The sequence below is a fragment of the Gambusia affinis genome, linkage group LG19, assembly GCF_019740435.1.
Source record: "Gambusia affinis linkage group LG19, SWU_Gaff_1.0, whole genome shotgun sequence".
Lineage (NCBI taxonomy): Eukaryota > Metazoa > Chordata > Actinopteri > Cyprinodontiformes > Poeciliidae > Gambusia > Gambusia affinis.
In genome coordinates, this window is record NC_057886.1 from 2,119,255 (window position 1) to 2,132,110 (window position 12,856).

General features: G+C 44.4%; 1 protein-coding gene across 1 annotated transcript; it reads right to left on the reverse strand.

The window, feature by feature from the left end:
• Positions 1-789: 789 nt before the first annotated feature.
• Positions 790-12,289, reverse strand: gna13b (guanine nucleotide binding protein (G protein), alpha 13b). Its single transcript, XM_044099132.1, has 5 exons — positions 11,897-12,289; positions 7,076-7,305; positions 6,618-6,668; positions 5,446-5,646; positions 790-4,355 (listed from the first exon to the last, which is right to left on the reverse strand). The coding sequence occupies exons 1-5, from the start codon at positions 12,177-12,179 to the stop codon at positions 3,957-3,959; spliced, it is 1,164 nt and encodes a 387-aa protein (XP_043955067.1). The 5' UTR covers positions 12,180-12,289; the 3' UTR covers positions 790-3,956.
• Positions 12,290-12,856: the final 567 nt, after the last annotated feature.

The following is a 12,856-nucleotide window of genomic DNA, read 5'->3' on the forward strand; positions in this document are numbered from 1 at the left end:
ATTCCAACTGTACTTTGTCTATTATTTCCAGTCTTTAGGTCTCAACACTGCCCCCTATCAGTGAACCACGTTACTTTCTGCCTTTTCTCTGCACATTTATGGCCGACTCGAAAGTCTAAATATGTCACACACTAACATTCTAAAAAGCGAAGCTCTCGATTTACCCGTCGATCTACGTTCCTACCCTCATCTATGGCCATGACCGAAAGAACGAGATCGCGGACAAAAGCGGCCGAAATGGGTTTTCTCCGTAGGGTGTCTGGTCTCTCCTTTAGAGATAGGGTGAGAAGCTCAGTCATCCAGGAGGGACTCAGTGGAGCTGCTCCTCCTTCACGTCAAGATGCTGAGGTGGCTCGGGCATCTGGTCAGGATGCCTCCTGGACGCCTCCCTGGTCCGGTGTTCTGGGAATGCCTTGGGATTTCCCCTGAGGAGCTGGAACAAGTGGTTGGGGAGAGGGAAGTCAGGGCCTCCCTTATTAGGCTGCTGCCCCCGCGACCCGACACCGGATAAGCGGAAGACGATGGATGGATGGATGGACTAACATTCTAACATTCTGTGTATATACTATACATATATATATACACACATCCTGGGGTTAGGGTTATTCTGCCATAGTGTATATACAGAGTTCAGGGAAATCTGTATTGTATCAAATATTTGTTTCCCCCCCACTGTATGGAAGTTTGTATTTGTAATACATAGAGTGTGTATGAATTACAGTGTATGTAGACCCTACAGGTCTTACCTTCACAGTCAATCTGCAGTAACACCAAACAACAGTGACGGTAGACGTTAAAAATCAGTTGATTTATTGAGGAGTGTCGGCGGTTAAGACATTGTAAGTTAGACTTTACAGTCAGAGCTGTTTTATCAGAACAAACCCAAACTGGGAGCACAAATGCCAGATTTAATGGTAACAACATTACACAAAGACATAGTATTCTGTGTGTCGACAAAGAGGCTAATAAACTGTTGCTAACATAGTTTAAACATGATGGCGGCATAAAAACTCTGATTCCTGTAGAGTAGTGGTGCATCAGAGCTTAGATCTTGCAAAAGCTGACTTCCCTCCAAGGGTAATCAGGCATGTGTTTCGTTTCTGTAACTGCAGAGAAACTTATAAATCTGCACCTCAAACTGTAGTTATGGGTCTGAAGTGTCAGGTTCACCTCACATAAGGCTTCAGTGTTGTTAGAAAAAGTTAATCAGAATCATAATGTTTGTAGAGTTGCCATGGAGACTTGTTTCAGGAGAGTGGGCATGCCATGTAAAAGTAGGCATAAAGTTTAGTCCAAAAAAATACTTCAAATGTAAGTATCCATGAGAAAATGCCGTTGGTCCAATTTCACATGCCAGCTTAATAAAACAACAAAACAACAACAGTTATTTGAAGCCCAATAAAAACTTCAGAAGACGGTCAGCAGAGTAACCAGCCAATCAGGCGTTTACCTCTGTCACAAAACAGGTCAGAGTGGGACCTCCATGGAGCTGCTGCAGCAGGTTTACATCTGCGGTACCAACACAACACAGAACGTTTACAACCCACAGTCTGCAGAAGCAGCACCCTGATGGTACAAAGTGTTAGAAATATCCTGAGGTTAAGAAATGACAAAAACACTTAATTATGCGGGCCGCTCGTTCAGAACAGCAGGAAACGAATCGAAATCCGTAAGTGCTCAATCTGCCTTCCTCACACTCAGCGTAGAGAAGTCCAAACATCAGCACATCTGTCTTAGTGCAAACCACACGTAAAAAAAAGAATCAGCATCTGCTACCTTATTTAAAGGGACAGTTCAGGATTTCCAATGTGAGATTGAAGTACATCAATCACCGAGTTTTCAGAACTCTGCGTTAGTTGGTTCTAGCTAGACAAAGTCCAATCGGAAAAAAGGCCAAAGCGGCTTATATAACCAGCCTTTAATCATTCTTTAAACTTTTTACACAACCTGAGAAACATTTAAACAGGAAATAGGGGTTGGAGGCAGTGCGTCACCTATGATCGTCCTGTGGGAAACACCTACTAAGAATGGGACATGTAAAGTGTTTATTTTCAGAGTAACTGTGATATAAAAGTAAAAACACTGTAAAACAAGCATAAAATATTATACGAGTTGAACATGGTTTTATACATGAAGGCCATTGGAGGCACGTCACCTCTGACCGCCACTTCCTGTGTGAATGGCCTCCAGTTGCTACGTAAATACCATCCCAGTGAAAAAGTGACACCTTGGCTTAAACCACCCAGAGGTTAAAGTTGTTGCGGGTCAGCAGGTGTCGCCCCTCGCCTCGATCCATCTCAGGCTAGCCGTTAGCGCCAGCTGCTGGAAACCAACCCTTCTCCGATTAGACTCCAGGAGTCGCACACGACAGGCGGGACAGCAGCCTTCCTTCTACTAAAACTCACTGTCGGCGCCGTCCGACAGCAGTCCAGACAGAGGACACTCCTCTGGACGGAGCAGCAGCAGGCGGAACACAAGAGTGTCTCTGTGTGTGTAAACAGAGCGTTGCTTCATCTATACACACACACAAACAGAACTTTCTTGTCTGGCACTGCAACATAAAAACAACTCAGCCGTTAGCCGGCCTGCTCCATCTAAAGATCTGCAAAACTCTTCCTTCAAGTCGTCCTGTCGTTCATCTCGTCCTTCTGTCCAACCATAACTCAGCTAATGGGACTCCTTGCTAGCCGTCTTTGTATCAATCAGACGAAGGCACATGAAGCTGGATATCTGCAGTTCAAGGTGAACTGAGCAGATAACAGGAAGGCTGAATGAAGCTCAGTAACGTTTTCCAGACAGAGTTAAGGGATGGAAACCGCACTGCATCTATCGCTACCAAAAGATGCTGAAGACACTTTAAAATATCCGGTTCCTCTCTCTTTGTTGTGAGCCAACAGTGACAGTCGGTGCTCTCTGTCGCAAAGTCTTCTCTCTAAAGCTAGAATCAACAAAACGGGTCAGACATTTACAGTGATCAGTCGGACTGTTCAGAGTGAACAAATGGATCAGATCCTTCATGTTGGAAGGTTCTGATCCATTCAGAACCTTCCAACAGAACCATCAGAGCAACAACCTCCACAGCAGATTGGGCTGGCAGATCTGCATACATTTTATACAATAGAAGTGACCAGCAGGGGGAGTCATGGAGTCGCACACAGGTAGCAGTACTCCCCTTTGTTTGGAAACCAGGGTGAGGAAGGGCCTGGTGGGTCAGGTACCAGTACCATTCAGAACATCTAAGGCAGTAAACACAAACTGGGCCATGGCAGCATTTTACTATCAACACTTTAAGTGGTTCAAACAAAGTAAAGGTCTGATAGAGGAGGGAACGGTTTGGCATCGTTGATCTGAGGAAGAGTTGATCTGAAAATATCTTGGAAACCTGAAAAAAAAATCTTCTTGCACACTAAACACTAAAACACTTCATCAGCCTGAACGAGGCCAGACTTCTGCTTTCCAAGCACAGGAAGTCTCCTCGCGTCCAGGCCCGATGTCCTGATCGGCCTCAAATCAGAGAGGGGGTTCCTGCTGAGCCCTGAGCGGAGGCCCCGGTTAGAGCTGGAAGGGCCAGAGCTGATGGGGCCCATCGGCGAGCGGAGAACAGAATTCATCGGCACAATCAGAGATTAGAGGACATGACATGATTAGATGCTGCAGGAAGATTCCTAATGCTGACTAACACTGGTCAGAGTATCAGAGCAACACATGATGAAAGACTGCACAGAGGTCTCTTTCAGAGGGGGGCGCCCTCAGCCACAGCTGGCTGTTCTCAGTCACAGTAAGGCAGGAAGCCAGCGAGGGGGTTGGGGGTCGTAGTGGTGGCTTTAATACTCAGTCTGAGTTCAAACAGGAGCAGGAGGGGAGATGGGGTTCGGGTGGGGTGCAGGGATACTGTCGGCATGAAGGCACTGGGTCACCCGGTTCTGTCTGCATCACCTCCTTCTCCACTCGCTCCATCACTGCAGCATCAGCTGCCTGAGGTTGTCGTGCAGGATGGTGTCCTTGACGTCGCGGAACACCAGCCGGATGTTCTCCGTGTTGATGGCCGTGGTGAAGTGGTGGTAGAGCGGCTTCTGCGGCGGCTGGTCGTGCTTCTTCAGCGGCGGCTGTTCGCGCCGCTTCCCGCGGAAGCACGCCACCAGGAAGAGCTTCACGGCCGCCAGGCTGCCGGCATCGCCCGAGAACTCGGGGAAGTAGTCCTTGATGGAGACCTGCTTCACCTTCTCCTCCAGCAGGTCCATCTTGTTGAGGAACAGGATGATGGAGACGTTGCTGAAGACCCGGTTGTTAACGATGGTCTCGAAGATGTTGAGCGACTCGCTGAGCCGGTTGGTCTGCCGGTCCTCCATCAGCACCTGGGGGAGGTCAGAGTGCAAAACGGGCCGTGAGTTTTCAGCTGATGGTCTGTGACCCGCTGGGGGAACATGAGAGTGGAAACAGGAACAGGACGACCCGACAGCGGTTCTGCTTTTATCAGAGACCTTTATGTTCTGTACTGCAGGACATCTCACACCAATCTGGTGGTTCACATGGCAACAGACTGCCAGGTACTGAGCCAGTCATGTGATCCAGGGGAACAAGCATTGCCAAGTTACAGAATAGAAACTATACACGATCCAGATATATGGATTATATAAAACAATCAAATTAAATTCAATAATTCTTCAAGAACTTAGATGATTTCATGTCCATGCTTTTATTTCAGTGTGTTTTCTAATTTAAAGGAGGTTTGTACAGCTTCCTCTTCCTTCTTAACGTTCCTCAGTTGGTCTGTTGACTGTTCAGAGCTGCAGCAGTAGCAGTGATAGTAAACGTGATGGAACAGGGTGGATGTTAACAATCATTTCTAACTGTTAATGTTAATCTGTAGTTTTAAAATGTCTGTTTTTCATTGTTAGCATGGTTGTGATTTAATATTAAAACTAACTTGATCGTTAGCCTTTAGCCTTTAGCCAGATTAATTCCAGATGCTGTTCTGCAAGAGTTCAGTTAAAACAGCATCTATGACGAAGTGAATTCATGCTGATTTTCAGCTTTATTTATTCCTCTATTTTCAGAGACTACACAGCTGTAAGTCGCAGTTTCTCAGTAAAATGACCAACGCAGCGGTCAATTATCTCTCTACACAATGCTGTAGAGAGATGAAGGTATGTGTGGAGTCAGAGCTGATCTATCAGTAGCCCAGAATGACGCTACTGACAGCTAAACATGGTGGTGGCAGTATGGTGGTGTGGGGCCGTTTTATAATCATTTTAAAAACTCCTGGCTGGTTGTCAGAGCTGTGATGTCTGCTGCTGCTGCCGACTGCAGACCTCTGAATGTGGAAAAGCTTCACCGGTCAGGAGCCAACTGGAAGCATTTGCCTTTAACGAGAAAACATGGCGGGGACGCGCAGCAGCCGACCTGCAGCTGCTCCCAAATCCTGGAATAAGACACGACACCCACCTGATCGTACTCAGAGGAAGAGACGAGGAAGAGGATGGAGGTGACCGAGTCGAAGCAGTCGAACCAGCGGCGCCTCTCCGACCGCTGACCGCCAACGTCCACCATCTTGAAGGGAACTTTCTTGATCTTAAAGTTGTACTCGTGGATCCCCTTGGTGGGCTTCCTGGCCAGCAGGATGTCCTGTTGGCTGGGAAGGTAGTCCTGCAAGAAGAGCGTGTGGTTCTGGTCAGGGTCCAGAAAAACATCAATAAAGAAAAAAAAAAACAAAAAAAAAAAACTAGCCTTAAGCACAATCAGTTCAGCACCAAGATGGAAGCGTCCACTTCAGATCTAACGGTGAGTCTGTTCAGTGAGCCATGCTTTTATTGTGAAAATCAGCTTAGAGTGGCAGTGAGTGTTTGTTAGAACAGATTTACAGACAAAGTGTTTTATGTTATCTTAAATGCAAAGTGTAGATATTTTACTTTTTTGTATTTTCTTAATAGTTTTGGCTTAACGGTCTGAAAGTTTTCTCTCTGCAAATGACCTTTTTTACAACTCCAGTTCACGATTTATCGATTACTAAATTAGTTAACGGTTATTTCAATAATTTACTCATCATGAGCATAAAACTAATATTTCTCCTGAAGGTCATCAGTGAGACCAGACCACTGTCCTGTCGTCGCTATGACGACGGTCGTCACTCAGTGGGCGTAAATGTTCTTGAACACGGTGCGGTTGTGACTGATAACATCACACCAAACGCATTCAGACGGAGTCTATACATGTCCAAGACAAACCCCGTTACCATAGCTACAGGAAGATGTATGGACTTGCTTCCTATTCATTTCTAGCATCTGATGAGTCACAGGAACCCGGAGCCATCCGGCGGCCCCAGAATCCCGTCACCGTCAGCAACGCCGCCACATTAGTTTCTGCATGACTTCATCTCTAGTTCTGATTCTGTTCTGGAAACTCTGCTGATCGTTTTACACAGAAGTAAAGGCTTTGGTTCCTCTATGTGGGAGAACTAAGCATCAGCAGGGGCAACATTCTCACTGAAACAAAGCACAGGAAGAAAGCGCTTTCACTTCTCTTTCCAATAAAACACACAAGCGTCATCACGCCCATCTGCTCCATCAGCCGACCTGCTCGGTGGGGAGGGTTTGCGGGTGGGTGTGGGTGGGACTTACCGACTCTCCGAGCTTTTCCAAATGATCCAGGAAGTACTTGACTGACTCGCCCTGAGAAAAGTGAGAGAGAGAGAGAGAGAAAGAGAGAACATCTTAGTGTGAAATGAAACAAAAAAGCTTGACGCAGCTCTCCAGTGGCTCATGGAGCCAAACCAATCACATTGCACCGTTTACCCTGAAGCAAGTAACTCTGACTGTATAATGCCAGAGGGGAGAATCCAGTCGGACCGCTGGCAGCGTATCAAGATGAGCCCAGACCAGACATGAAAAACCCCACCGTTTGTCCTAGTGCAATCCTCAGAGGCAGAGTTGAAGTTTTTCTTTCTGTCTCCTCCAAAGCCACTCTGCTGCCTTTACAAAGCCAAGCTGCCATTTGCTACGTTTAGCAGGAGCCCTGAGCCAGCGCTCACACGGGTTACGTCCAACAAGCTAACAAAGCGACCGTGTGCTCCACTCACCAGCTGGAACTCCCGGCGCCGATCGTAAGCGTTCTGGATGCCCTCGTCGGCCCACAGGGCCCGGATGGACGGCAGGTAGTGCTGGAAGACTTTGGGCTCCACCATGCCGTGACTGTGGGCCATGGCGGATCGGGTGTCGAACGCCATCATGGTCTCCCCGTGCTGCTGGTTGGACGGGTCGCCCCACGGGATGTGAAGCTTCTCCCGCGCGTCCACCAGCACCCGAATACCTGTGGGGAACCCAAGGGAAAACTTCCTAGTGATACGGAAGCAGAACCCGGTTCAGTATACTGTTGCTAAGAAACCGACATTAGGCTTTACAACAGGGATCCAGAGGTCAGCAGGGACTGTTTTCAACATCTATTAAAGTCTCAAAGATTATAAATTAGGGCAGTCAGCGACTAACCATTATTTTCGCAATCTTTTTTTAAATTATTATTATTGTGACGATTAATTGCGTTTTAAAAAGACACAATGTCAGGGTGCTGTGGTGGCGCATGGGGCAAAGCACGACACGCGTATTGAGCCTGTAGTCCTTGTGGCGGTGGTCGCAGGTTCGATTCCCAGCCTGGCGACATTCGCAGCATGTCTTCCCCCTCTCTGATCACTCTGCTACGACTGAAAGAAGTCGGGTGTCTTTTTTTATTCATCACTTCCTGTCTTTACAGGTTTACATGCTAGCAACGTCAGCTAATCAAAGGGAACAAATCATGGATAAAGTGAAATTTTGGACACTAATTCGAATGAAACATAATTGGTATTTAATTTAATTGTTGTTTTTTTAGTTGTATGTCTTTTTTTTATAGAGGTGGTTTTTAAGTACTGTTGAAAATGTCTTACATCCACACATAATTACCTTGTCTTATTTTCAAATTTCTTGCCAACTTTTAACATTTTTTAACTAAACCCTGCAGGAGAGTCCCCTAGAACTGACCCAGCTTAAAATAAACCGATCTCAAAGTATCACAAGAACCCTGACTGAAAACTCCAAACTTTGAGGTAAAACTACATGGATAATCCTGCTAACTGCAGTCTGCTATACTCCAGTCCCGTCACAGCTCCCTGAACTCTGATGTAGTCTGGTGCGCTGGGCTTATGCATCTCAGCTGCTTCACCACCACAGGTTAAAGCTGACAGCTCAGGGATAAGCCCAAATATCTTCAGTTCCTGAAGTAAACAGCTGGCCTTCGCGATCTTTCCGGTTCCTGCTTTGGACTGGAAACAGCAGCAGGGGTTTCAGTGCTTTCATACACTGAGCCACCATGAAGGGCCTGCAGACACAGTGTGTTCTCACATCGACAGCGTGGGGATAAAATGCACCTAAACGCATCGCAAAGACGACGCCGGCTCCGCAGTGGGATGTTTAGATAAAATTCTGGTCTTAAATCAAGCAAGTATTAATTGATTCACATCAAGGCTGTATGGGGTCTTAAGAAGAACAACTGACATCATCACCACGGCGCCCAGTGGAGTTTGGGAGAGGGAGTCAAGTTTTAATAGGCCAAGCTTCAAAACAGTCGGTGATAATTGGTTATCATTTGTTCAAAAAGCTCAACATACAAAGATCAAATCATGACGTTAGATTGTAACTATGGTGACACGATAATACATGAAGATTTTTCTTTGCACTTTTACAAAGTGAACTTGCAAGCTCCTTTAAATCTTGCGTTCAAATGTTAAACAATTGAAAATATTTGGATTTATATCTACTGAAACCATTAAATCACTTTTAATGCAATCATCACTCCCAATAAACAAATGTTAAAAATCAGAGTTCGATGGTCTGTGTTGAAATGGGAGCATTCATTCACAATTTCTTCTTCCAGTTACTTTTTTTTTTTTAAGGTATTCCAAAGTTCTTAATATTCTTTAGTATCTCATTTTTTCAATCCAGTCTTGGAATATTTACTTAAATTGGAGCAGCCTGTCTTCATTCATAAAATTAAAAAGATGTTCAAACTATATGATCACCTACCCAAACTGAACACTGTTGACCTTCAAACATATTTTTAAGCTCATTTTTACGAGTCGACAAACACAAAATAAAACGTTGTTTGGTTTAAGGCTCTAATCTGACTGAGAAAAGGGGGGAAGTTACATAAACTGGTGTTTACTTTAAATGAGACACTGAGTGAGCCAACGCTCAGCCTTCATCAGACAGACTGTAGAGTAACTTGGTTTATTTTTCAAACATCCCAGAATGCTGGAATGATCGACAGCAGCGAAGCTTTTCTCTGACCTTGACTCAGGCTGCCGACAGTCAGAGGCCAACATGTACAAGGACTGGACGCAGTTCTGGTCAACTCCCATTCATTCACCAGGCTGAGGACGGATCCAAAAGCTTCACGAGTTTAAATGTTCTAAAATATATTGCCTATAAAAAACGACATAATCTGGAATACAGTTTGGGATACTCCTTAGAAACACTGAGCAAAGGACTAACCAGCATCTGTAGCTGATGTCTGGTTTTTTCTTTTTTTTTTTTAAAAAAAAAGCTCCAATCTGCTGATATTGATTTGAGCTAATACAAATTTATTCAAATTAGCTCAAACAAGAGCCACTTTCAATCCCAGTTCAGCACTGGAAGTTTTTCCTAATGTCTACATCCTCAGCTCTGCTTTGCTCCATTTGGAGAGAAATACACAGCAGGCTGTCCTGCAGTGTCACATTTATTATTATTACTACATTATAGAACTGATCAAACACAAACCTATTAAAATAAACTGCTTCCCCACAGCAAAAAATAAAAATTGTTAGGAAGATCAGAAAGCTGGAAATGCATCAAGTCATCTCATAGGAGAAATGAATACTGAGGTGAAAAAGATTTTCCATATGGTTGCGTTATGCAATATTGCAGTGGACGGCCCGGTTCCAGCAGGTCTGGCTAACATCACAGCCACTGTAATCTAATCAGGCCTGGCACAGACAGAGCGCACGCTGGCCGACGGCGTCGCTGCTACTGGAATATTTGGAATTAAAACCTTAACAATTAGCATTTGTTTGCGAGGTGCGACGTAATGAAGCCGTCATCCGAACTTAAACACGTCACGCCAAAGCAGACAGCGGCCAGGAACGGCTGGTCCTCCTGAAGAGAGGAGCCCAGAACGCACAGCAGGAACATAAGAGAACGTCGTTACCTTCTAGAAGGAGATATGGCTGAAATGATTAATCAGATTGAAATCAACTAACTTTGTGACTGGATAGTACAGAGGAAAAAAAAGGCAATTTTGTGAAACAGCAACAGAGCAGTAATTACCCTTCTGTAGCTGTAAATATGTTCTAAAATAAATAATAGGATGTACTAATATAAATCAGAGGGATAAACATTAAACACTGGAACTGGAAGACATTTGAAATATTCAAAATAAACAAATAAAATGAATCAGGAAGTCTTTGTAAACAAAACTGTCCTTCAAAAAAAAAAAAAAAAAAAGTTTTAGTTGAGACCAAAACACCAGATTGAAGACTTTTATCATCTAGTTTTTGGTAGAAAAAGAAAAACAATAACTCATGCAAATCAAAACTATTGAACTTGCTTTAATTTATCATGTCATTCATTTATTTATTGTGGCAGGCCTAATCATCATCTATCATAGCAACTATATTTATTACAGTAATAATAATAATGTAAAAGCGATATGTGACGTTTTAAAATACATATCTGTAACATTAGCTTTAACAGTGTCAGATGGAGACAGTGGTTGAAGGCTGTCATCTACTGGGCCTTTTCTGGTAAACTGCCAGTGTGATGGATCTTATCATGATGAATGAAACTCATGTGATGATATACATCATCCAGCCCACACCACCTTATAAATATCTTTAGGTGACTCAGGATGTTCTGACCTAAACATTTCCATCAGAGCGTGTCAAGAAATAAGGGCCACCAAAATATTCACCACTCAAACTCTATAGAGAGCAACCAGACAACCGCACCCCCACTACACTACTGCTATTATTTCTGTCATGTTTCTTTTCTGTTGCTACACCTGATGTTCTGATGGGGGGGGGTTAAAAGAAAGAAAAATATCAAACTTTGTATAGATAGGTTTACAAATGTTTTTCCTTGAAGCCCTGAGTTATCAGGTGGAAGAGATGAAGCAGCGAAAACCGACCAGCTGGAGAGACAAGAGAGAGCAGCGAAAATAAAACTAGGAAGATAGAGAGCGACGAGTTATAGAGCTTCGTAAAGGACAAAGTAAAACTTCACACACACACACACACACACACACAAATAAAAAAAACAGTACAATCATAGGGGAATAAGAAAGCACTTCCCAGTTCTCGCATACAAAGCCGGTTCATTTTAGAGCCACATCGATCTGGTTCCTGTTTCGTGGCTGTCAGAGGCCAGTCGTGTTTTTTTTAGTTCATCTAGAGAGGAATACCTGATCAGCAGCTCCATAGCAGCGTTTACAGTAAACACGCACTTTACCACAGCAGTGCGATGTCACGCTCTTTCACGCACGGCCAAGGGGCGTGTGGGACGCTAACAGGCAGCCATGAGAAACACTGGTGGTGTCAAACCATCGCAACAAAACACGTCAGGTTGAGTGTCCAGGATGAAAGTTAAAGTTTTCTTAATGTGTAAAACCTCCATGGCTCCCATCAGGGCAGCATCTACCAGCATGGGCGTTTCTTGGTTGCCTAAGCAGCTAAGCAGCCCGGGGAGGGCAGCCTCTCCACCACAGAGTATCCCAATCAGTGCAGCTAGCGTGGCTCAAAGTTCCCACACAACACCCCACCGCCACGGCGAGCACAGCACACTTCTCAACCAGCCACGTTCACCACATTAAGCACAACTTCGCAGAGCAGCCTTACCTTTAATAACATTACTATAAATCGTGGCTCTGAATTCTTCTTTGGCCTTCTGATCGAAGTCCTCCCCATGGATAATGCGCATCTGTTTGAGGAAGGTGGACTTGCCGCTCTCTCCCGCTCCGAGTAGTAAGATCTTTACTAACCTTTTAACGTAAGTCTTATCTTGATTAATACGCTTATTTATCTCCCTCGACTTCCGCAGTTGCTCTGCCTCCTCGCTCGTTAGGAAACAGCTAGGAAAACATAACGATAAAAGGGAGCGGGACGGCAGGAAGTCCGCCATCTTTGAAACAACTTCATCGATACAGTGCGTGAGTTGGTGAGGAGAGCTGAGCTCAGCCCGGACCGCTGCTGCTACGTTCACGTGTAGTCCGATTTCGACACTCCCCAACGTACAGACAGAGAGGAAACAATTGTTCAAATTCACCAAAGTGGAAAAAAAATGAAGAGGCCATTTAAAATGATCAGTTTCTCTGACCTTACTTTTTGTGTGTATGTATTTGACTAAAATGAACATTGTTCTTTTATTCAATGAACTGCTGACAACATGGCTTTGAAATTCCGAGCAAAAAATTTAGTATTTATTTGCAGAAAATGAGAAATGGTCAAAATAACGAGAAAAGATGCAGCGCTTTCAGACCTCAAATAATGCTAAGAAAACAAGTTCATATTCATTTAAAAACAGCAATAACTCAGGAAGAGTTCAGAAATCAACATTTGGTGGAGTAACAATGAGGTTTTCAATGGGGTTCAGCGCAGTGGTCCAGAGCTGTATATACATATAAAACGGATGCTGCTAAGTTCATAAAACAAACAAACAAATAAACAATTGAAATAAAACAGACTCTCTTTGAACGCAGCGCAATGTGATGTGTACCGCGTGAGCGCGCTCCAGCGTCAATGTTTGGGTGGGTCATCTGACATTACAAGCCATTTTAGAATAAGAGTTTTTCTAGTTTA

Bases quoted from the DNA above. Each gene is read 5' to 3' on its own strand.
- gna13b (XM_044099132.1), bottom strand. From the start codon at position 12,179: ATGGCGGACTTCCTGCCGTCCCGCTCCCTTTTATCGTTATGTTTTCCT. The intron at 6,669-7,075 runs GTGAGTGGAGCA...CACTTTTCTCAG, and splicing joins GGCGCCGGGAGTTCCAGCTG to GGCGAGTCAGTCAAGTACTT. The intron at 4,356-5,445 runs GTGGGTGTCGTG...GACCTCCCCCAG, and splicing joins CTTCCTCTGAGTACGATCAG to GTGCTGATGGAGGACCGGCA.